At 44.3% G+C, this 23,030-nt stretch overlaps 2 protein-coding genes across 8 annotated transcripts in view; one reads left to right on the top strand and one right to left on the bottom strand.

The window, feature by feature from the left end:
* The window catches only part of DNAI1 (dynein axonemal intermediate chain 1), a 141,164-nt gene extending 124,508 nt beyond the window's left edge, over positions 1-16,656 (bottom strand). For 3 of the 4 annotated variants that reach the window (XM_039382622.1, XM_039382623.1, XM_039382624.1), the window contains exons 1-4: positions 16,432-16,656; positions 4,128-4,190; positions 2,186-2,278; positions 1,198-1,278 (exon numbers count right to left, since the gene is read on the bottom strand). In XM_039382622.1, coding sequence (XP_039238556.1) covers positions 1,198-1,278; positions 2,186-2,278; positions 4,128-4,190; positions 16,432-16,641 — 447 coding nt within the window. In that variant the 5' untranslated portion in view covers positions 16,642-16,656. Of the gene's footprint in view, positions 1-1,197; positions 1,279-2,185; positions 2,279-4,127; positions 4,191-16,286; positions 16,395-16,431 lie in introns of those variants that run through there. The other variant, XM_027722212.2, reaches the window with a different exon arrangement.
* Positions 16,657-16,923: 267 nt separating this feature from the next.
* FAM219A (family with sequence similarity 219 member A) overlaps positions 16,924-23,030 on the top strand; it is a 97,193-nt gene continuing 91,086 nt past the window's right edge. The window contains exon 1 of one of the 4 annotated variants that reach the window (XM_027722226.2): positions 16,924-17,133. In XM_027722226.2, coding sequence (XP_027578027.1) covers positions 17,107-17,133 — 27 coding nt within the window. In that variant the 5' untranslated portion in view covers positions 16,924-17,106. Of the gene's footprint in view, positions 17,167-23,030 lie in introns of all 4 variants that reach the window. The other 3 variants (XM_027722225.2, XM_027722224.2, XM_027722223.2) reach the window with 3 other exon arrangements.

The raw sequence follows: 23,030 nt of genomic DNA, 5'->3' as shown, positions 1-23,030 counted from the left end.
GATGTTTTAGGTATTGCTGAGCAGTGCTTACACAGAGTCAAGACCTTTTCTGTTCAACACCTCAGCAGTGAGGAGGCTGGAGGGGCACGAGGGGTTGGGAGGGGACACAGATGGAACAGTCGACCCCAACTGACCATAGAGATATTCCATATCTTATGGTGTCATGCTCAGCATATAAAGCTGGGGGAAGAAGAAGGAAGGGGTGACATTTGGAATGATGATGTTTGTCTTCCCAAGAAACCATTAAGAGACACGGAGCCCTGTTTTCCTGGGGATTGCTGAACAGCTGCCTGCCCACAGAAGTGGTGGATTAATTCCTTGTTTTGCTTTGCACAGCTTTTGCTTTCCCTATTAAACTGTCTTTATCTCAACCCACAAGTTTTCTCACTTTTACTCCTCTGATTCTCTCCCTGATCCCACCAGGGGAGAGTGAGTGAGTGGCTGTGTGGGGCCAGCTGGGATTAAATCATGACACCTGCCTTAAATTTGGGATAATCCAATGCTAGAGTTGGTGGAGCTGTCCCTGTGCCCTTTCTTTGAGGGCATGCAACCCTTCCAAGTGAGGAGTGGGAGGCAAAGCCATCATTCCACTCTTCCCATGCAAAGCCATCATTCTATTCTTCCCATGCAGCTTCCCTGCAGCTGCTGGCTGTACACACAGGAGAAAGCTGCTCCAAGGTAATGCAGCATATGCCCTGCACACACAGCTGTGAAGGTATGAGTCTTGGATGTTTTCTGGCCAACTGATGCACCCTCCTCTGCTCACTCCTACTCATCATGAATAAAGATTGTCAGTGAGTTCACAAAACACATTTCTGAGCTCTCCTATAATTCAAACAACTGAATCTTTATGTGTGGATACTGAGGCATAACTGCCCTATAGACTGAGAAAAGAATTGCTTTTTGTCCTCTAACCACCACAGAATGGGGAAAATTACCACCTGAGATTAGCTGCATTAATTACATCCACTACCAGTTCTTGTTCTGTAATTGCAATATCTTACTTCTAAATAAATGCATCAATGCTTTTAGACTTTTACCCTCTGCAAAAACCCTCTGGGAACCATTGGCGGCAAATACGTAAAAAGATGAAGTTGTATTAACAGAAAATTTACCTGGTTATATATCAAAGGAAAACACAAAACCAATTAATTGCAAAAAATCTCATTTCAGTTTTACGGGTCATGTCACACTTACTTTAAAGCTGAATCTGACAATATTCTGGGGAGCTTGGGGATTATCAGCTGTCAAGGTGCGTGTAATTTCCTGTTTTAATTCCTTTGGAATGGAAAAAAATGGTATTGTAAATAAAACTTCACTATTAATACAACAAGCAGCAACAAAAATCACCATGTTTATGCTTAGTTCTATGATGTTCAGTTCACTGCAGATACTCCATGTGCAGCTGATGCCTCCACAAGAACAGTGCTTGGGGCCAGGCTGGCTCAGAGTGAAATCCAGAACAGTCATCCCGCTTTCTACATAGTCTTTCAAGGCGTTTTCTTGATGGTAATTCTTATCTAAGATATGGTAGCACTTAAAAAATGCTAGCTGCATTCCATGGAGCAAAACAGACAAGTTGTGTCTTCAAGCTTACACTGTCCAAAACTAAACAGTAAGCTCAGTGGCAGTGCTTTTAGGACTGATCACTATGAACAAAAAACAGTACTGCTAGTAACTGCTTTTACTACCTGCGTTGGAGGAAATGCATAAAACTTCCCTATAAGAGCTACTCGGAGGACTCGGAGGGAGCAATGTTAGATTTTTATAAGGCAGTGGGAAGAGAGAAACAACTGCAGCTGGAAGGGTGACTGACCGCAATCCTGCTGAACCCAGCTGGGAAGAAATGGCAGTAAAATTTTAGGACACTTCCCTGTATTGCACAGAGGCATCTGAAAAGCTCGGGGTTGGCTCTGGGATCCTTCTTAACTGAGTGATGCCCCAGCTCCATTCCCCTTTTGGATCAGCTCTAGGCAGTCACGCTGTCTTAAGCCCAGAACTGTGTTTCAAAGCACGTGCTCTCTGTTTTCCTGCTGAAAGCCATTTCAGTTTGTGCTGCAGACACTGTACTTCAGCAAGTATTGGAGTTTTACTCTTGCAGGATTTCCTCCAAAACCAATGGGTAGTCTTCAGCTTATGGAGCTTTGTACATATCTTATGTTGATACAGGTATTGTTTTACTCACAGCTTCAGTCAGCTCCAGTTGATCTGGGGATTTGACAAGAGCCCTTGCCAAGTCTCCAAGAGCATCTCCTGCTTCAGTGGAGGCATCTTCATCCTTGCACAGGAAAGAAATGCTCATTAGTGTAACAAAACTGTGATTGTTTCTCTCCCTCCCAAAGCAGAACTTCTTCAGACATGGAGCAAGGAGATAAAAACAACATTACCCCACCCATCCCCATTTTGAGCACAGCAGAAAAATTCAAATATCAAGACAAAATTTGAAGTTTTTTGAATGGCTACACTTGACAGTAAGAGTTCAGTAAGTTGGAAGAGCTGCTTTCTGTAGATAGGTCCTGCCCTGTAATAAAACTGGAGCAACAACAGTGACAAAACTCAAGTAATTCCACGTCAACCTCAGTTTAAAAGTTGGCAATTCTGTTTCTTTTGACCATATAATACCCAAAAGACCCATGCTTAATGGGTCTCAAAAGCACAAGTCAAGGACCTGAAATTACTCTTGATGTGTTATTCTATAAGCTATTCTTAGAAAAAAGTTCAAAATACAAAGCTGCAGGGATGTGGCTCCCAGAGGAATGTTAACGAATTTCTTGTAAAGGCCAATGGATTTGCATTCTCCCAAAACAGACTGCTGACCTCCTTGGGCTAGCCTTGGGTTGATGTCATGATATGATACCATTAAAGGAAAAATGAATCGTTGCAGGAATGAATTTCAATTAATTGTCCTTACACAAAAACTGTCAGAACGCAAAGCTGCTGATTGAAGTGCTTAACTGCTCCAGGCAAAATTTCTCCCTCCACTCAAAACATGTAATGAGTTAATTTAAAATAAATCAATCATTCTTTTAAAGAGAGTTCTCTCAGGCCTCAACTTCATAGCCATAAGGCTAAACTTTCTGGCCATACAGAGCTGTGGGTGAGTCCAAGGCACAAGTGCAGCCTGGTTGCAGGTACAGAAACCGGACCCAGCAAAGCTTTGCTATCTGCAGAGCTCCACGACGATAAAAAGTACAATGCTCTGACAAAATGTGCAGTGGCTGAAAGTAACAGAGAATTCTGTATATGTCAGGCACCCAGGGGAAGTAACAGGCTGCAGCCTTACTCTTTTTCCCCAAGGGAGCTGAAATGAGCAAGCTGTAGGAAGGTCAGGTGCTCTGATACAAAACAGACAATGATGGCAGAACAGCCGTTTGGGATTTAATGCTCCCCACGTGAACACCTGCTTGTAGGACATTCATCATACACAATTTGATGCCAGTTAGTTCAGTGGCTGTTTTCCCTAGTGAATCAGATAAAAAGTATTGTGCGCTTAACATTTTTATATATGATTTTCATTTAAAAAGTAAATTACTTCTCATTTGTAAAGGGTCAAAAGAGGAACATTTAGCAAGACTGGGATTTGTCCCAAGAAAGTGAAAAGTTGTTTATCAATATGCTTGTTTAAAGGCATGTAGACTCTCTCTCCCATCCATGACAATGGAGCTAAATAAGAGGAAGGTAGATTAAATCAGGGTATTCTAAGCATTTATTTGCCCAACAGTAAAGACATTATCATGAGGCTTTCAGTCAAAAAAGTTAATGCTATTTTCTCTAATACTTGTATTGCTATGTTAAGTGAATATGGACTGTATTTTGAATTTTCTAAACTGAGCAGGCAGTTTTCTCACTGTCTGAGTCAGTTTATATTTTGGAATTTACACCCCAAACATTTTGCTTTAATATTTTCATATTGCATTTTCCTTGAATTGTGCCTTTGATTTAGCCAACATTTTCATTCTAACTTGCTAGCGTAATTCGCTGCTCAGTGGAAACCCAGAGCAATCCCTTACTGTTAAGTCAATTGGTATATTACCAATTCCATAAAAAAAGCCATTGTTGAGACTGAATCTATTTTGCACCTCAAGCTAAAGAAGGAAAAAACATTTTCTAAGACTTGTGGATCTTACCCGTTTTTTAGATCCGGCTTTACCAGCCTTTGATGCCTTTCCTCTTGAAGGTCCACTTACATCCTGAAGTGAGAACATATCCAATGTGAACTTTCAAAGCATCTTTTTTTTTAATTTAACCAAAGCAGAATAAAAGTTTGATGTGCTTATTAATGTTTGCTCCAGTGGTATGTTTTAAAGGCTGAATATACCAGTATTCTGTCTATAAATTATCTGAATGAAAGACAGTCGCTTTCATAACACGAGACAGTAGTTTATCAGCATGAATAAATGTCAGGCTCTATCCTAGTTACTGCATGTCTGTGATACACCCAAATGTCCCACACATGGAGCTCTAGTGCCTTGCTCAAACACACTAAAAGGCTGCTCTTGCCTCAAGTGCCCCAGGCACAGTGAGCCTGAAGGCAGCACAACCACATCCACAAAGCCATGAGTGCTCCAAAAACATGGAAAACACTGGTGGACAGCTGGGAAATTAACCACTGCCAACCTCCCTGCACACACCAAAGCACAGAAAATCTGTTACGACAGGCTTTAAGGAAAACAATTATATAGCTGTTTACAGGGAGCCTTACAGAAGGAGACTACCCAGAGTTTAAGGAATAACAGAAGGGCACCAGCAAAAGCTATGTGAAAATTTAACAGAAAGTGGGAGAGGAAATGAAGAGGATCCTTTTCAGGAGGTGCTGAGGGACAGACAGGATCAAGAATCCAGAAGGCAAAGAGAGAGAGAGAGAGAAAGAGAGAGAGAGAGAGAGACAGAGAGAGAGAGAGAGAGAGAGAGAGAGATATGATATATCAAACAAAGGAGATAATATTAGAAACCTTGGCAAGAACAGTTTCAGGATGGATCTCAAATAACATTTGGTGGTATGGATGAGAAAAGCAGAGGAGTAAGTCAGAAGAAAGTGTTCGACTTTGTGACAGGAAAGAAGGGGATACTAGAGGACAGGGAAGGAAAATGAAGGGGTGGGAAAGTAAGCTCCCATGGGCTGACTGATTTTCTTCGGAAGAACATTAGAGTGTGCCTTTCAGCTCAGATCAAAGGTCCACCTAGCCAAGGATCTCTCACCAACAGGATTCAAAAGGAGACATCTATTCTCTCCAGGATGGCCTCTCAGCTTGCCACAGGGATTTGAACTGAAATGCTACCCTTTTTACTTCATATCAGTGAACCTTTTTCCCCACAAATCTATTCAGTCATTTTGGAATCCATGCACATTTTTAGCACTCACAACTTCCACAGCAAGGACTCCCATGGTACCACTGCATGAAAAAAAACAGCTGCTTGCTTTTTTAAGTATGTCACTTGCTGCTCTCACCTGGTTTTCCTAGTTGTTCTTCTGGAAAGCCCAGCTTTATCATAATATCTATTCTTCATCCTCTTTTTCATGTGTCTTATGAACACTTTCAGGAGCACAAGTCTCTACAGAGATTCCTACACTCCCCTCATGATTCCCCTTCATTATGAAATTGAATATTCACTTCCACCACCTACTTCCTATGTATTAAACAGTTAAGCAGCCATAATGACTTCGACCCAGTACCCCCAAGCATTGTTTCTCAAGCCCCACTACTTGCTAAGATCTGACAACAATAATTCAGAAAAGAAATATTTTCAGAGGAAAACAAACTGCAGCAAAGACGTGAAGCTGTGTCTTTAAGTGTTATCTCTCTTTGTACAAGCTAAGAAACATAAAAATGCTGTTACCAACAAGGTATCAGGGATTATTTTCATTCGAGCAGATACATACTAAAAGCAATGAAAAATGAGCAGACTAACACATTTCTATGCTTAAAAAATGTGCCTCATTTTGCAATACAAATTGTTATGACACAGGTGGAGAAAATAAAGATATAACATTTCCTTTATAGTCCCACAGAGGGCTCATAGAGGAGCAGAGAGTATAAGAGCTCCCATGTCACAACCACTACTGAGACCACTGCATCGTGCAGCTGTCCTGTCTCCCCTATGTGACTGTTTGGCAATGGGCAACAGAGCATCCTGTGTGACAAGGACCATGCCACGTGTGAATTAGATGTGACTTAAACAGATTTGCAGAGCAGAATTTTATTCAGATCCAAATCAAAATCAAACTCTTAATTTAAAACATGAAACAAAGCCTTCTCATTATTAGCCTCTGTAAATGAGTCTATAAAAGCATCTATCCAGCAGCAAAGGTATTGACAAGGAAAGCTAAAGGTAATTGGTTTGGCAGTTGAACAGATTTCAATTAACATAATCCAAGAAGCTGCCTGTGAATAAATATCTGCAACTGTATTAAAATCCAAAAAAAAGCTACAGTTACAACTGCACTTGAAGGAAGCAGCACAAACCCTGACCTGCTTCCCACACCATAAGGGGTTTGTAGGGTAGAGCATGAACAATTTTTCTCATCAACCAGGCACTTACGGCTAATTGGCTCTATTTCCTTTGTCTTTGTACAGTACTATCAGATTTTATGACTGTAACTTAATGATATATAATCACAGAATCACAGATTATGCTGAGTTGGAAGGGACCCGCAAGGATCATCAAGTCCAACCCTTTGCCCTGCACAGGACCATCCCCAAGAGTCACACCTTGTGCCTTAGAGTATCATCCAAATGCTTTTTGAACTCTGTCAGGCTTGGTACTGTGACCGCTACCCAGAGGAGCCTGTTTCAGTGCCCAACCACTCTCTGGGTGAAGAACCTTTTTCTAATATCCAACCTAAACCTGCCCTGACACAACTTCAGGCCATTCCCTCAGGTCCTGTCACTGGTCACCACAGAGAAGAAATCAGTGACTGCCCCTCTTCTTCCCTTTTGAGGAAGAACAGGTCTGGTACGACAAGGAGACCCTGACGAGACCCAGGATGTGGCACAGAGGAATACAGGGAGGGGATGTTAAGAGATGGGGCACATACTTGACATTAGAGATCCCACTGCTGTAATAAGCATCTCACCACTGGCCAGTTAGAGAAATGCAGATCTGTAGACAGGGGAACTGAACAAAACTGGGTTTAGGGGTAGCAAAGAAAACAAAAAAATAGTATTTAGAATGCTTAAAAACCATCATATTCAGTAACATCAGGTGTAATGTGGAATACCAGATCAATGAAGAAAGGGAAACGTGTGAAAATATATTAGCTAACATAAAGGAAACTCCAAGTGAGTGAAGAAGAAGCCATCATCGTGACATTTTATCCTACCCAGTGAAGGACCCAGATGCTGACAACTTGCTATAATATGCCCACCGACATCACTGCCACTAGCAAAACAAAATCATCAACCTTAGAATACAAAGGACCAGAAGAAGGGGGATCAAACTACCAGAAAACAGGTGGAAACTGAGAAATCTGCATGCAACAGCTTTAACTGCAGTCTCATTATCAATTTTTTTTTTTTTTTTGCACAGAAGTACTTCTTATTTTCTGTAATGAGTACATCTGGACCTTATTTTCTGTAATGAGTACATAGTAATGTTTAGACTAAGATTTCATTCACATTGACATGAAATTTTTAGTTTTATATATATAAGATGTGCCTTCTCTTTGCCCATAAAGAAGATTTTGAGTGTAACAAAGTTTACAGACTATTACAAAAAACAGAACCAGGCTCTGGAAGTCTTAACTTTGACCCTATGCACGTTTTTAACCTTTATCAAAGGATAGCTGAGAGTACCACATCCAGCTGTGTGTGACTGGGAGAGGGTGCTCAAGGGAGAGGTCTCATTGCATCAGTCAGTAGGACTTACCACCCTTCTCCATTTGCTTCATTCCTACTTTTCTACAAAGCCTCTACTTGCTGACTCTGGCAGGTTGCTTTGGGTCTCCCTGGAACTAAGAGAAGTAGTTCCCTAGAGCAGGGAGCAAACACATGACTGGCAGGACAGCTATAAAATTACACTTGGTATTTCAGGTATTTTGAACTAAAGAAACTCCAACCACCTCTCCCACCTGAACAGTTACGCTTTAGAACCACCTTGTTAACAAGCAGATCCCTCGGTGAAACGCTGCGCAGTATGGACACAGTTAGACTACTCTAAACGTGCCCTAAACCTGGATGGAGAGAGGGGAGCCAGCACACAATGACCAGTGTGGGCCTTGGGCTTTCTTCCATGTGTGCTCCACAAAGACAGGACAGCCATGCCTAGAGCAGGTGAGCACAGGTTTATTGGGGAGGTGGAGCAGAGTCTAGGAAGGTGTTGGTTCTTAGCTTATTCTGGAGTTCTTCAGCAAAGTTCTGGTCTCCTGCCCAGATAAAATATCCCTCACAGCACAGAGGTTTACTTCAACAGCAAAAAAAAGTTGAGTATCTTATTTTTTTGGATATTCTGGACTCCTGCCAGTGAAGGTAAAGACTGTAACTCTACAGAAGTCAGCATAAAAAACAGAAGACATCCTTTGTGATGCAAGCATCATTCCTGCCACCACTGCCTATGCTGTAGAAGGTTCATCCCAAAGTACCTCAGACTTTTGGAACCCAGCTGAAAGGTGACACAAACATGAAAAAAATGAGTTGAGATCCATGTATTTTGGCAGTATTAGCAGTAGGTGAAACTCATCAAAACGAGATCTGTTTATTTTACTCTGACTCCTAATTCAGATAATAGCACAGGTAATATTGCCATGCCATTTGCTGAAAAAGGCAGCCCTGACATCCTTTTTTTTTGGGGGGGGGGGTTATTTGCTATTTCTTTTGCAAGCTCCTGCTCCCTGTAAGTCTTTCCAAAGCCAGCACATTTCCTTTTTCATAACTTGCCTTAAACCCCTTCTCTGCCACATCACCTGTAAGGAGTTTCAATAGCACCCACGTAGACTGTGTCCTGCCACCAGGGCTCAGAATGATTGTTATTGCTTCCTCATTCTTCTTTTTACTGGGTCAATCTGTTACCCATAAACTATTATTAAAGGTGTAATCTTTTTGCTCTGACAGCTACTTCAGACATACCATACAGTGTTTGTACAATAGGGAAGAGGTCACAAAGTCTGCAATACAAACAAAAAGAAATTATAACTGTGAATCAACATTATGATTCACTAGGTAAGATGTTTACGACAATTACTGGCCTTCATACCCACCTCTAAAATTCAAGCGCATTATTGCTGTTACATTAGCTACAGAAAAAAAGTTAACAGACTAATATTAGCATCTCAAAGCGAAGTGTTTGGAAGTTAGAAAATGTGAGAATTAAGGTTGCTGGGGCAACATTTAATTCATCCCACTGGGCACAGGCGTTATGATACACAGCTTAATTCCACAATGACACACTTGGTTTTCCGTGGGTTCCCTGGCTTACGTCAATTCTCACAGGTTAAGTCACTACCAGTATATTAGTTTCCGTTGTTCAACACCTAGAGTGGTGTTGGTTTTTTTGTAACTGTTAGCCTAAGTCAGACAGCCGACAAAGAACATTTCAATCCAAACAGTTACATTCTAGCAAATTCTAGATAAAGATGGTCTTGCGACCAAAACAAACAAACAAACAAAACAAAACAAAAAAAGCCAAACCCAAAACCCAAACAAAAAAAAAAAAACAAGTATCTTCCTAAATCTTCCTAATAAATGGTGTTGCTATGCCTGGCTTTAAAAATAATATTAATTAACAAAAAGAGGAGTGTGAAAAATCATGAGGAATATATATTAGGAAAAAAAAGAGACGTTGCTAAGGAACTGAGGAATCCGCGGCAGCAGGCATCAAGGAGCTGAAAGGAATTTCTCACCTCCAGGTCACTATCATAACCCTGGCCACTCTGGGAGGTGCTCCAGTGCTCCAGTGGAAAATGCCAGAATCAGAATTTAGGGATGCTAATCATGTTTTATGCTGATGACAGATTACTAGAGTTCCAACAGTAAAAAGACATAAGAAGCTCATAACAGTCACAGTACTTAAATGAAAGATATAGAAAACTCAAGTGACTGTTCCTTTCTGGACATTTTTTCCAGGGTGTGTTTATCATAGCAGCACCCAGGAATTCTTCCTTCGGACAGACATCTATTACACCACAAGACAAACTGACTACTGGTTACCACAAACATACAGTAATCTGACAGGATAATACAAATTAAGAGAGGAAACAGATGAAAAGTGATGCTTTAAAAGCCATTAAATATTCCTTTCCCTTGCCACAGCTCCCTGTAAATCAGACAAGTTACCAAGAGGTACAAATAGCTGCAAACTCAAGTCTTTCAACAGGAGGTTTTCCTGTTGCTGAGATATTCAACAAGCATATCTAATTGTATTTTTAGGTAGGATGTTTCGGCAATATATATATAATTTTTTTTTAGTTATAAAACAGGAAAACTAAAATAAGGAGAAACTACTGGCTATTTTCCAAATAGCATTGCCATAAATGAAAAAAAAACCAACAAAACCAAAAACAAGCACTAGTAGGTTGGCATTTCATAAGACCTATCTTATTTCCACATCCCTAAAGCACGTAAGAGGAAGGCAAGCATCAAAGAGATGCAATGTCCCCCTGAAGTTTTGAACTCAACACCCTAGTAACATGTTTCTGGATTGTACTGCAGTGAGGAAAATAAAAAATCATAACCATACATCTGAGTCTTGCTCTTCTTGCTTCATCTACAGTGATTATTGCTCTTTCTTTTTGTTGGTGATGCGACAGCCTGTAATTGCTGATCTGAGACTCATTAACTGAATTTACACAAGACAGACAGGACTATCAGTACCTGCCTTCCCGGGTGAAGATAAAAGCTCTGAAGTTTTTTCCAAGTCCTGGAACAATCACATCTGTTTTCTTTTGAACAGCTATTTTCTGCAGCCCTACTTTTCAGCTATTTCATCCTGTGCTGCAGAAAACCTCTGACTTGGCAGTGGCAGTGCTGGTGGTAAACAAATTGTCTTGGCGACCTAGGAAGCAGAGATTTACTCTCAAGAGCAAGTGTTCATTTAAGAACCAGACTGAATCCTGAACTAGTGACTGCAGAAATCCTTCAAGAAAAAATCCATCCATCCCTCACATTCAGATCCAAAGCCTGCCTGACTAACTGAGTAGGAGATGGAATGATGTTACCACGTGTGGTGTCCTGCCATCCAGGATAAAAGTCCCCAGTATAGCCTTTGCTGGCTGGTACGTTCTTCCCCCATCCCGTCAGATTAAACTGCCCCTTCCAGACTAGATCTTGCAAGGGTTCACTGCATGGTGAAGAGCCAGACACCACCACCCAGTATATCCTTGAGAAATGTGAATTTTCTCCCTACGTTTAAAGCATAAGTTTGGACAAGTAGATCTGTATTTGCAGATCCAGACTAAAATGCCAGAAAACTCAGAGGCAGGGATGATGCAGGTTGGTCACTCTGCCAAGCTGAAGTGTCAGTTCATATTAAGTAAAATTTCCAAGGGCTGAAAATCGTTTACATATTAATGAAACACTCATCAGGGCAATTACAAACCCACACTATAATTTTTAAAGATCATTTAAAAAGACATTTCTGCAGCCTTTCTGTTCCTCATGCTAGCTGTCACCATAACACAATCACAGAATGCTCATGCTAAGTTTACTTCATCTTCCTGAGCAGAGACATTGTCATTCCCACTTCCTCTGCAGCACAGCACAGATGTTAACAAGTAATCTGGAGGAAAAAAAAAAAAGAGGAGAAGCACACAGCTGCTTGCAGGGTTCTAAAAGGAAGAGGTAGAGACATCATAAGAGCTAAGCTTGACATTTCTGTAAAACCATTTAATAAGCTTCCTGCTAGCTTTTTATTCTTGTTTTGAATATTAGCAAACTCCTCAGTAAACCACCAGTTGGCAAAAAGAAGCAGAGAAGCACAGATGAAAACAAAGTCAAAGGAAAAATAGTGACTTCCATCCTGCCCTGCAGCAGACATCCATTTGCACACAGTAGGGATGCCAATTTAAGAGCTATTTGCCAATACATTTTATAGTGTTTTCTGAGAGACACTAAATGGAGTGTTTATTTTATATTCCATGGATAGTTTAATGCAGGTTTAAGAACAAGTAAGCACCTTAAAAAGCCTTTTCTGGGGAAAACAATAAAGGAAAAGAAAAAAAAAGTAAACTACCTCTGATTGTTGCATGTTTGGGGAGGGGGTCTCTTTGTTTCTCTTTTCTAACTTACTGAACAGCAAAGATGCTGTTTACCTGTCAGTGGGTGCAAGACCACAAGTGTAACAAAAAATGCTTCGCTGTCCAAATTCAGGTGCTTTCTTTACACTGCTTAAGTGACCTGCTTCTGACAGCGGGGTTGACCCTAAAGTGATAAGACCAGATAGTCTGGTTTTTGCACATTGTAAATGAGAAGTCAGTATCAGCTAAGAAACCATAACCAAATCCTGCTTCTCCCTGGCGTGGGTTCAGCCACAGAGGCACACACACAGTAGCACAGGGTGCTCTCCACTGCCCACTCAAGGCTTTTCCTTGAGCCACACACCAAATAGCAAAGGCATGGAAATCTGGAACAAGCACTTCCAGCAGCACACCTGGCAAACATGTTCAAAGAAGCAATCTTAAAATTGTTGGCCACTTTCTCTCACCACCCAGCACCACACATGGGACTGACACCCTGCCCTACCAACAACTTTCTGCCACACAGGTCAGCGTTTTTTAAAACCACCCCATTTCTGGCTGTCCTGTTTGCCATACTCAAGGCTTCATTCTTCAGGGGAGCTGAGAATCTCATTCATCCCTTCCCTTCAGCCTGATGCAGGAAAGTTGGCTTATGCCTTTCCATAATTCTACATCCTCACAAAATGCTGTTGAGCTCAATTGTGCATAGCACATTTCAGATGTGAAAGGAAGGGTGTTGTTGAAGCACAGAACATACATAAGTATTGTTATTTCCAAGGCTGTATGGGGAACACAAAGATCCAGACATACAAAACTATTTTAAGACTTTGAGCATTGAAACACATTTGTTATTAATGTACACGAACATACAAAATCCTAAAGATGGTTATAATTAAGGTTAGATTGAGTCAAGCAGTTCATCTGGGAGGTCACAGACTTTAATTCTGATGGTCAACCTGACTTTGACATATTTTCACCCATCAGGTGGCTGGACACTGAACTGGAGGCAGAGGTCACCTGGATAAAGAAAAAAAAAGAGTGAAATAAAGAAAGAAACTGGTGTCACAGGAGAAGGCAGATGCAAGACAGGCAGAGAAGAAAAGCAGGCAACCACTACATAAGAGAGAAGAAGAAGAAAAAAACAAGAATTGATCACAAAGCTCTTGAAGAACATGGAGTCATGAAAGCAGAGGAGGAGCTGGAAGTGACATGTGGTAAAAAGGAAGGACCTGGGAGTGTACAGGTAAGTATCTCAGCTTTGAGGAAATCACAGGAACAAAATTTTCAAAGGTAAAGCAGTCAACAGTGGCAGACCTAAGAGGCAAAGCAGAATAAAGCAAAATATAAGAAACAGAGGAATGAAGAGCACAGGGACAGGTGAAAAGAGCATAAACTACAGTAAAATTCTTGTCAAGAACTGGAATGTGGACCTTGACTCACCAATTAATTTTACAGTGGCCACTATGGCCCAGTAAATATCAAACATCAGGCCCTGATTGGACAGTGCAAAGGTATTCTCTCCTCAGAATCACAAAGCCACTGAGATGAGGGCTGTATTTTGAGTCAGGGAAAATGAGGCAAAAGCCTCTGGATTCCAGAGCCAGCTAGTCAACCACACAATTCTTCCACTGCAAGAATATTCTAGGAAATAAAAGGCCATCAAACAGCAATCAGATTTAACAACCTCATGGCAAACATGGGAAAGGCAATACAGAACGAGTTATAATTAATGTCTTTTAAGTTGTTGTAATGAAAATTATGGGGGAAGTCAAATATATTAAGAGTTTAAGCAGTTTATGATGTTTTGAGAGCTTTAAAATAAAATTAATGCCTTTGCAGCACATTAATTTTTTCAAATAACATGTGAATCAAAGCTTCTTTGTTTTAGAGCATTTGAGATAACGGCGACTGCAAATGATTGAAAATATTTATGTGAAAATTCTGAAAATAAAAGAAACTGAAATTCAGAGCAAGCATTTCATCCCAGGTTTAGTTTGTACCATTATTACTGGATTTTATAATTTTACTGTAAACATCTTCATTATCTAGGACTGGATGTGGGTTTTGGTTTTGAGTTTGCGCCCTTTGTAAATTTTATAAAGCCCTTTGTACCTCATTAATTACTAGTGCTTAGTAGGAGATCAGGAATGTCACAGTGATCCTCTCTCTCTTGCTGACTGCAAAGAGTAGGAGGTGATCAGATAAGCAGCAAGGGTTGCTGCTCCCTCACTGAAAGAGCTCCTGCCGTTCAGACTCCCTCACAAACCCTGAAGGATTGCCCAGAGAGCTCAGGTACCACTCTACAGCTCTGGACAGTCACACTGATCCCTCTTTTTTTTTCCTTCCACTTCCCTTGATCAGTTATTGCTTTCTGTCATGTGTTCTGGACAGAGGAAGTAGGTTCCTTGTTCTCAGTCACTTCTGGGACACCTATGCCAACCTTCTTCCTCCTACCCCAAGGATCAAATGCGTAGGAGTTGGCCTAAACATGACAACAAAAGGGTTTTACAAGCCGGCCATCATCTGCTTTTAAATCAAACACTTTGATAGTCCAGGAGTAGATTAGATCCAGGAATCAATCTGGCTGATCCCTTCATCCTGCGAGGGGATGCATGCAGACATGTCCACGCAGAGCCCAAAGGAATCCAGTGAGGTCTCACAGACACAGACCTCATAGCACTGGAAGAGCAGGAAGAGCAGCAGGTGATTCCATTTCATTGTCTGAACTGAGGAAAGACCAAACAGTAAAACAGAAGGGAAGTGGCAAAACTTACAGCTGGGTACAACTGAAAGAATTTTTTAAAACTTTGTAAAGAAAGGGATTTCATCCTGTCTGCTCAGTGTCCCCGAGAGATTCTCTGGCAGGTGGAGACACCTTGAGTGCATTAAAATCTGCCTTGGAAGGGGTGTCTTATGCTGGAAGTGTGATGAAACGGCCTGACAATGGCAACTGAGGACAGGGTTGAACAATACAGAGACAGAGTGGGGAGGTGCTGCAGCTTTGGGATGTGCTGGTTTGCCCGAATAGCTGTGAAATGCCAGAGAACTCACAGGGTGACACCACAGGTGACACCACACCCCAGAGAAGGGACAGAGTGACACAACCTGATGCAGCCAGGCAGTCAGCAGGGCCAAGGGGGACTGTGCTGACCCTGCTGCTGCACCCAGCCCTGCAGGTTACAGCTCAGTGGGGCAACCTCAGCTCTCAGTTCAATCTCTCAGCTCTGCAGAGAAGGACCTGGGAGTCTTGATGGTTGACAAGCTGACCATGAGCCAGCCGTGTGTCCTGGGGGCCAGGAAAGCGAATGGGATCAGGAGGAGTGTGACCAGCAGGTTCGGGGGGTGATCCTGCCCCCCTACTTGGCCCTAGTGAGGTCACATCTGAAGTGCTGAGTCCAGTTCTGGGCTCCTCAGGACAAGAAAGACAAGGAGCTACTGGAGAGGGTCCAGCAGAGGCCACAAAGATGATGAGAGGTCTGGAGCATCTCTCTTATGAAGAAAGACTGCAGGAGATGGGCCTGGTTAGTCTGGAGAAGACTGGGAGGGGAATCTCATCAATGCATACAAATATCCCAAAGGCAGGTGCCAGGAGGATGGTGCCAGACTCTTTTCAGTGGTGCACAGTGACAGGACGAGAAGCAATGGCCATAAACTAAAACACAAGAAGTTCCACCTCAACATGAGGAAGAACTTTTCTGTGTTGAGGGTGGCAGAGCACTGGAACAGCTGCCCAGGGAGGTTGTAAATTCTCCCTCTCTGCAGACATTCCAATCCCACCTGGTCTGGATGATCTGGTCTCTAGAGGTTCCTTCCAACCCTGACAATTCTGTGACTCTGTGAGCCCAGAGGGAAGCGGTCTGGGCTGTACACGGTGACGTCACGTGTAGCGACTCCTGGGACAGTGACGTTATCGCTGGCATCACACCAGGGACAGCGCTCAGAGCAGGAGCCGAGGGCCGTACAGCCACAGCGGGGCCGCACAGCGCCTCTCCCTCCTGTGGGCCGCCGTCCCCGCTGCAGGAGGCTCTGCAGTGACGCCATTCGGGCGGGTAACGTCATGGCACCGGTGGTGACGTCACCACGGCGCTGTCGCCACAGGAGTGCGGCGGCAAGCCCTTACCTGCCGGCGCTTGTCGGCCGCCTTGGCAGGCATGGCCTCTCCTCACCGCAGTGGCCCCTGCCGTCCCTCACAGCCCCTTACGGCCGCCCCTCACGGCGCCCGCCCGCCCGGCCGGAAGTTGATCGCGGCAGCCATGGCAACGCACCGGAAGCGGCGGGCGGACGAGACGATTCCTCACACGCCCCCGCGCTCCCCCCCGAGGGAGGGAATGGTACGTCCCGGCGGCCGCTGCACATCGATCATCCGGGCCCCGAACCGGCGAGAGCGGCCCCGCCCTTCGTGAATATTCAAATAAGGGCGGGGCCACAGGAGCGCCGCCACCAGGCCGCTGTGGTAGTGCCTCCGACCGCCTCATGAATATTCAAAAAAGGGTAGGGGCCGCGGAGAACGGAGCATCTGGACCTTGAACAGGAGATCTCCCCTCCCACTTCATCAAAATTCCAGAGGGGAAAGCGCCTCAGGGAACGCAGCATCCGCCCCCCAAAGTATTGACAGCGGCCCCACCCATGCATGAATATTCAAAAGCGCGTGGCCGCGTAGCCCACCATCCGGGCCCCAATTAGTACGTGTGATCCCGCCCTCCTCATGAATATTCATGAGGGGGCGGGGCGGTGGCCGGACCCGGAAGCGGCGCGGCTGAGTCACGGCGGCGGCGGCGGCGGCGATGAGGCAGCAGCAGCCGCGGGCGGTGTCGTTGTCATTGTCATTGTCGCCGTCGCTGTCCGTGCCGTCCCTCAGCGCCTGAGGAGCCGCACGCGCCCTCCCGCCCGCCCTCCTCCCTCCCCGCGCTCCGCCCGCCGCGCCCGGCGCCGCCGCCACCATGATGGAGGAGATAGACCGGTTCCAGGTGCCCGCCGTGCGCGCAGAGATGCAGCCGCTGGTGAGGGGCGGGCGGGCGGGGCCGCGCTGAGCCCGGACGGACACGGCCCCGGCGCGGAGGGGCCGCGCACACCCGCACCCGCGGTGCCAGCGCTGCGGGGGCGGCGGGGCCGCCGTTATATAACGGGGAGCCCGGGGAGCGCCGCCACCATCCCCGGCCCTTCACCCCCGGGGCCGCTGCTGTGTCATCCCGGGGCACCCGCACGGCCCTTCATCCTGCCCCCCCCCCCCCCATCCTCATCCTCCTCCCCCGGGGTGTCCCCGTCCATAGCGGCGGCAGGAGCGGGCGGGGGCGGGCGGGCGGCTCCGCTCCTGCCGCGCTTGCGAGCGTCGCTTCTCCCGGAGCATCCCTGGGTGTTCCCCCGCCCAGGAGTGCCCCTGGGAGCGGTGGGAAGCGGCAGAGGGACCGGGAAGCCCGGTGGGATCAACTGGAGGTGCTGAGGGTGGCTGGGCTTTTAACTGAGCTTTAGAAAATAGGAGAGGAAAAGGGCGGTGTTTGTGCACAGCCCGGGCGGGGAGCGATACTCCCCAGGGACGGGAGAGCTGCACGGGCTGGGGTGTGAAGTTACTCGCGATGCGAGGCTGCAGGACCTTCTCCGAGGCTGTTTTTGTAGCCATTGCCCTCGACACTGAGCTGCACTTAAGGAGATGCTCATCGTGTGAAAAGTCCAGGTGTTTTGCGAAGAAACGTCTCTGTCAAATTTAAAATCTAAAATAGTTTTGCTCGCATAAAATTCTTCCCATAAGGAAAGCAATCTGTGAGGGCTTGTTGCCCTCTGCTTTCCTTGTGCCAGGACATGTGTTTTTCATATCAGGATGTTTTTTCACTTCGTAGACACAATTATACTCAATTAATGAGCTCTGAAGAGCCGACATAATGGTTACACTACTACATGGGGCCCTGGGGAATCTTTGCCGAGGGGGAAGTGTACAGGCTTGTGGGACTTGGCAGATGCCTAAACGGGAAGGTAGAGTGGTCGTGGGCTTTTGGTAGCTTCTGAAATGAGTTAGGAAGAAAGGCCAGCTGGCTGGCAGCCAAGGAATAGGCTAGACTATCATCAAGTAGTCCAAGACGCCTTAGGAGTATGTAACTGCTTTGCTTTGATGCCACAGGCTTGCTTGTGTATTTGTTGTGCCCCAGCTGCCTGCCACAGAACTCTGGATGTGTTTGTCCATTTCTGTTTCCCATCTGGGAGAGGTTCTCTTGTGTGTTCCCCTCCCCTTACTCCTCAGTCCACCTCAGTCTGTGCTTGAAGGTGTGTTGTTATTTGTGACTTGGGATCTGTTGAAATAGAGTTCACCCTGGCATTAAAGTGAAAGCTGGATAATGTGCTCAGTCACTCAAGATGTTGATTCCCTCTGGCACCTGGAGTAAGCAAATTCCATCTTGGGCTGATTATGTGAGACAGGGATATGAAATGTTTGGAGAGGTGGAAAGAACTGTAATGAAATACTTGCACAGTTCCTCTTGGTAGCAGGTGAGGATAGGTTACTGACAGGTTCATGTTAGCACTGAAGTGCTACTGAGATTTCCCGTATATCAAACCATACATTATTTAGAGTTGATGTATCTGAATCCTCGGTTCCTTGTTGCAGCTAGTGCTTGAGAGAAGTTGAGAACACAATGATTGGCCTGAGAACAGAAAAGCTCTACAAGGTCTACAGAATCAAATTATCCCTCAGTGGCAAGAAAAACATTTCTCTTACTGTGGAAGTGTTGACAAATTGTGAAAATATGCTTAGCTTGGTTTGTTTTGGGTTTTCTTGGTTAGTTGATTCTTTGGCTTACAACCTTTGTGGTGGGGCAAAAAACTGTTCTTACAAGCTGATGTGGGCTTGTTGCATGCCCTGCCCATTGTTTGTGTTTTTATCAAGCACAGGCAACAAATGTGACAAGAATGGCCCTCTTTATTCGTGATATTGTCAGCATAGTAGTGAGAGTTGCAAGTTTGAAAAAGCTGTTGGCAGACGAAAAAATACTCCTAAGGATTTTCTAGAAACTCCATAGTGATAGTGGAAGAATGGAATTTGCACATACATGCATGTTTGCATGGACATGAACCAAGCAGAATCTAAAGAGGTTGTCTCGTCCAACCCTGTTATCTCAGTATAGGGTGTTGTATTATGCAGCAGCAATAGTAAGCTTAGAAAACAGGTTTCCTTCAATATGCAAGGACTAGAAAATTTTCACGAATAGAATACTCTGAACCTTGGCTTCAGGGTTGCAGTTCTTTTCCAGCTAATGGAGCTCACAGTGAAACCTTGTGTATGTGAGGGGCTGTTGCTCTGACTGAATGTGTAGGATTTTTCCATGTGCATGGAAATGTTGCCGTCGGTCTCAGGTGGGACATAACAAGTCTGGCACAGCATTTTCATTGGTTTCCTCTGCTTTGTGGTTTCTGGTCTGTACTTTGCAAGTAGGAACTGCAAGAATCCTTGCAAGTCTGGTGTTTATCATACTAATTTCCTTGGGTAACATGGTTCTGGGCACTTCTGTTGTTTTGTTCTGTTACAGTTACCGTTTGTCCTGTCCCTCTCCCTACCATCCTGTACTTTAAAGCTGTTGTGTCTTAAACCCAGTTGTCAGCTAATACTGATATAAGTAGTATAATGCCTCCGTACAAATAGAAAGTCACTATCAAGGGTAAAAGACAAATACAGCAGAGACTCCAAGACCAGGAAGCCAAAGCTAGTAGCCATCTTTTAACAAAGGTCCAAATCATCCATGATTTTTCCATTGTAGAAGTCAGTGATCTTTTACTCCAAGTAAATCCTGCAAAAAAAGTCAAAGGTATGCATATAAATATAGGGAAAAGAAAAATGAAGCGATTTAAGCATTCCTACTTGCAGACCATTAATGGTAAGTCAACATATCGGAGCATTAACATCAAATTTGGTGGCAAACTCCCTTTTTGGAAACCATTTGACTCTGTAAAAACAAGCAGAAAAGCAACCATAAGGATGCTCACTCTTCTCCCACATTGGGATGGGGAGAGAGTCAGAGGAGTAAAAGTGAGAGAACTTGTGTATTGAGGTGAAGACAGTTTTGTAAGTAAAGATAAAGCCATGCACACAAGCAAAGCAAAACAAGGAATTCATCCACCATTTCCTGTGGGCAGGCAGATGTTCGGCCATTCCCAGGAAAACAGGGACGGCTTCATCACACCTGTTGGTTACTTGAGAAGATAAACATCATCACTCCAAACAGTATCCCCTCTCCTTCTTCTTCCCCCAGCTTTATATGCTAAGCATGACACCATAAGATGTGGAATGTTCCTGTGGTCAGTTGGGGTCAGCTGTCCCGTCTGTGTCCCCTCCCAGCTTCTCATACCCCTCCAACCTCCTCGCTGCTGGGGTGGGGAGCAGAAAAGGCCTTTACTCTGTGTGAGCACTGCTCAGCAATACCTAAAACAGCCCTGTGTTATCAACACTGTTTCCAGCACAAATCCAAATCATAGCCCCATACTAGCTACTGTGAAGAAAATTAACTGGTATCCCTGTCAAAATCGGCACAAAATACAGAATAACCTTAGCATCTCAGCACCTCTTGTTTCTTCTTCCCAGGCTAAAAGCTTTCAATTGCGCATGGTCTCAGGGGGAGATGCAGCTGTCAGTCTTTTCCACATGCAGAGGGCTCAAGTAAAAGTTTGTTTTCTCAGGTTATAGGGGTCATTGTGACCTGTCACTGAAGCTATATAAAAAAAATAGTGTTTTGAAACATGATCCCCTGCTGAAAGCAAGTAGAGAAGAGAAGGTACCTTGCTTGATTTGAAGTGCACACAGTGTATGAAATATTTTTTTCATCCTGTTCAAACTGGACGGTGTCCTAGGAAAGCACTGTTCCCTCTGAGTGCTGGCCAGTTTGAGAAGGGTGCTGAAATGAGATTTGTGAAGCTAGGCTTTGCTCAAAATCCTTAACATTGTTGATCAACATGGGTGCTTTTGACTGTCCATCTGCATAGATGAAATGTCATCTTAGCTTTTGATGTCTTTATATTGAACTCCGGGATAACCGCTGCTGATCTGCCTAGAAACCATCTGACAGGCCTGCTGATCTGCCCATCTTCAAACTTAAGAGATAGATATGGTTGTTAAATGCTAAAGGGAAGCCATTCTTAGAAAGCATCTGAAACCCTCCTGGACCCCTCAACCTCCAAACCTGCTGCTGATACTTGCACTATTTATTGATCAGCTGCCTGTCAGGGGTGATAGTGCATTAGTGTCTGGTGTCCACTGGCTGTACATTCTGACAGTAATCAGTGTTGTATTTACAGAGCAGAGACAGAGAACCTGACATATCTATGGCTGTATGCAAAACTGAGTTCTTTAAAGCTCTAATGTGTCTGGTTAGGGAACATTCTCCCTTTGACAGCCTTATTCAGCCAAGATCTGCATTGGCATCCCACTGCAAGGCTGAGGGCAGGGCCTAACTAGTACAGGTTGGAGCTGTGTGGAGTACTGCTTGGTCTGACAAAGCCTACTAGGATCTCTACTTGCCGTAGTTTCTCTCTGCTGATAACAAGTCAGACAGGGATTGTGTTGCAGAGCTGAGAAGCATTTGGTCTGCAGGCTTCATGGTGGTCAACTCTGTCATATGTGCACTCCTACCCATTGCATCAGATGCAGTGATGTGAAGTTAAGAAGGCAGGCAGCCATTTCTTCCTCTCTCCAGGCTGTTTGAATAAGCATTGTGAAGTCATGCAGGCTGGCTTGACTCTGCATGACCTCTACAACTATTTTATGAGAACTACTGTGTAACTAATGCAGACCCAAGGAAAAGTTCAGTGCAGGACTTAATGAGACAGAGTTGCTGTGGGCAGATGGACAGAATGGCATACAGACCCTGTTAAACGTTGTCTGGTTGTAGGATAGGATGAGGCCTAGTGTTTCACATCTTTGAGAGACGCATTACTCTGCATGTTTTGATACTGTGGTACAATTCTGTACATATTCATCGCAGGAGAAAGACAGGCTGGTAACAGGCACTTGGTCACATTCATGTGGTGCCACTCCATGAAAATAGGATGGTCTGTTCTGATCTACGTTTCCATTCTCAAATATGGGTGGCTTTTGCCTTTCATCCGAAAAGTCCCTGCCTCATCAAATTAATATGGACTAATTTACAGGGTGCTTTGTTTACTCTCAATGCTTAGTATCATGTCATCCTTATCAACATAATACAAGCTCAACTGCAGAAACTGTTCTGCCTAGATTCTGTTTGTCTCCAACTTAACTTGTCAAGATCCTTCTGCACTCACAGAAAGGGCACTCTTCCTTAGCTGCTGGGTAGTGGGTTATTTTCTGGTAAAGTCAATACCCAGCATTGCAGGGATGCATGGTGTGATGAGGTCTGATATTCATTATTTTGGGATACTTACACTTGGTAGATAGCTATCTTGGCTGATGGGCTTCGAACTAGCCAGTTTTTCCTAGTCTGTTGCTGGTGGTGCGTTTGTTGTGATGATTAGTGTTGGTTTGTCTTCTCCAAGTTTTTTGTCCTAGCAGAAAATTCTCATTAAAATGGTAGATATTAAAGGGAGACAGAGAGATGAAGAGATACTTGCACAGTGAGGATGCTGCAGAGAAAAAAAGAATTAAAATTCCCTTTGAAATAAGAATGGCAGAGTCTGTAATTATATGTAGACCCATCTTTTCTTCAGCACTGGAGCCTCACTGCATGCCCTCCCTGTGAATTGGAAGTCTGTGTTTTGAATTGTTAGCTAAACTCTTGCCGAATCCTTGGTATTTTTGTTAAAATGAAATGTATTGAGTATGATGCAGTGCGGTTGTATCTTGAGTCTGCTGGTACGTGGAACCTTCCTGAGCCTGTGTCTCTTGACACACCAGTCCCTGGCTGGCATTTGA

The sequence above is a fragment of the Pipra filicauda genome, unplaced genomic scaffold, assembly GCF_003945595.2.
Source record: "Pipra filicauda isolate LSUMZ 115617 unplaced genomic scaffold, ASM394559v2 scaffold278_size1010298_pilon, whole genome shotgun sequence".
Lineage (NCBI taxonomy): Eukaryota > Metazoa > Chordata > Aves > Passeriformes > Pipridae > Pipra > Pipra filicauda.
Note: the sequence above shows the minus strand (reverse complement) of the source record. Positions and strands in the feature narration are given on the sequence as shown.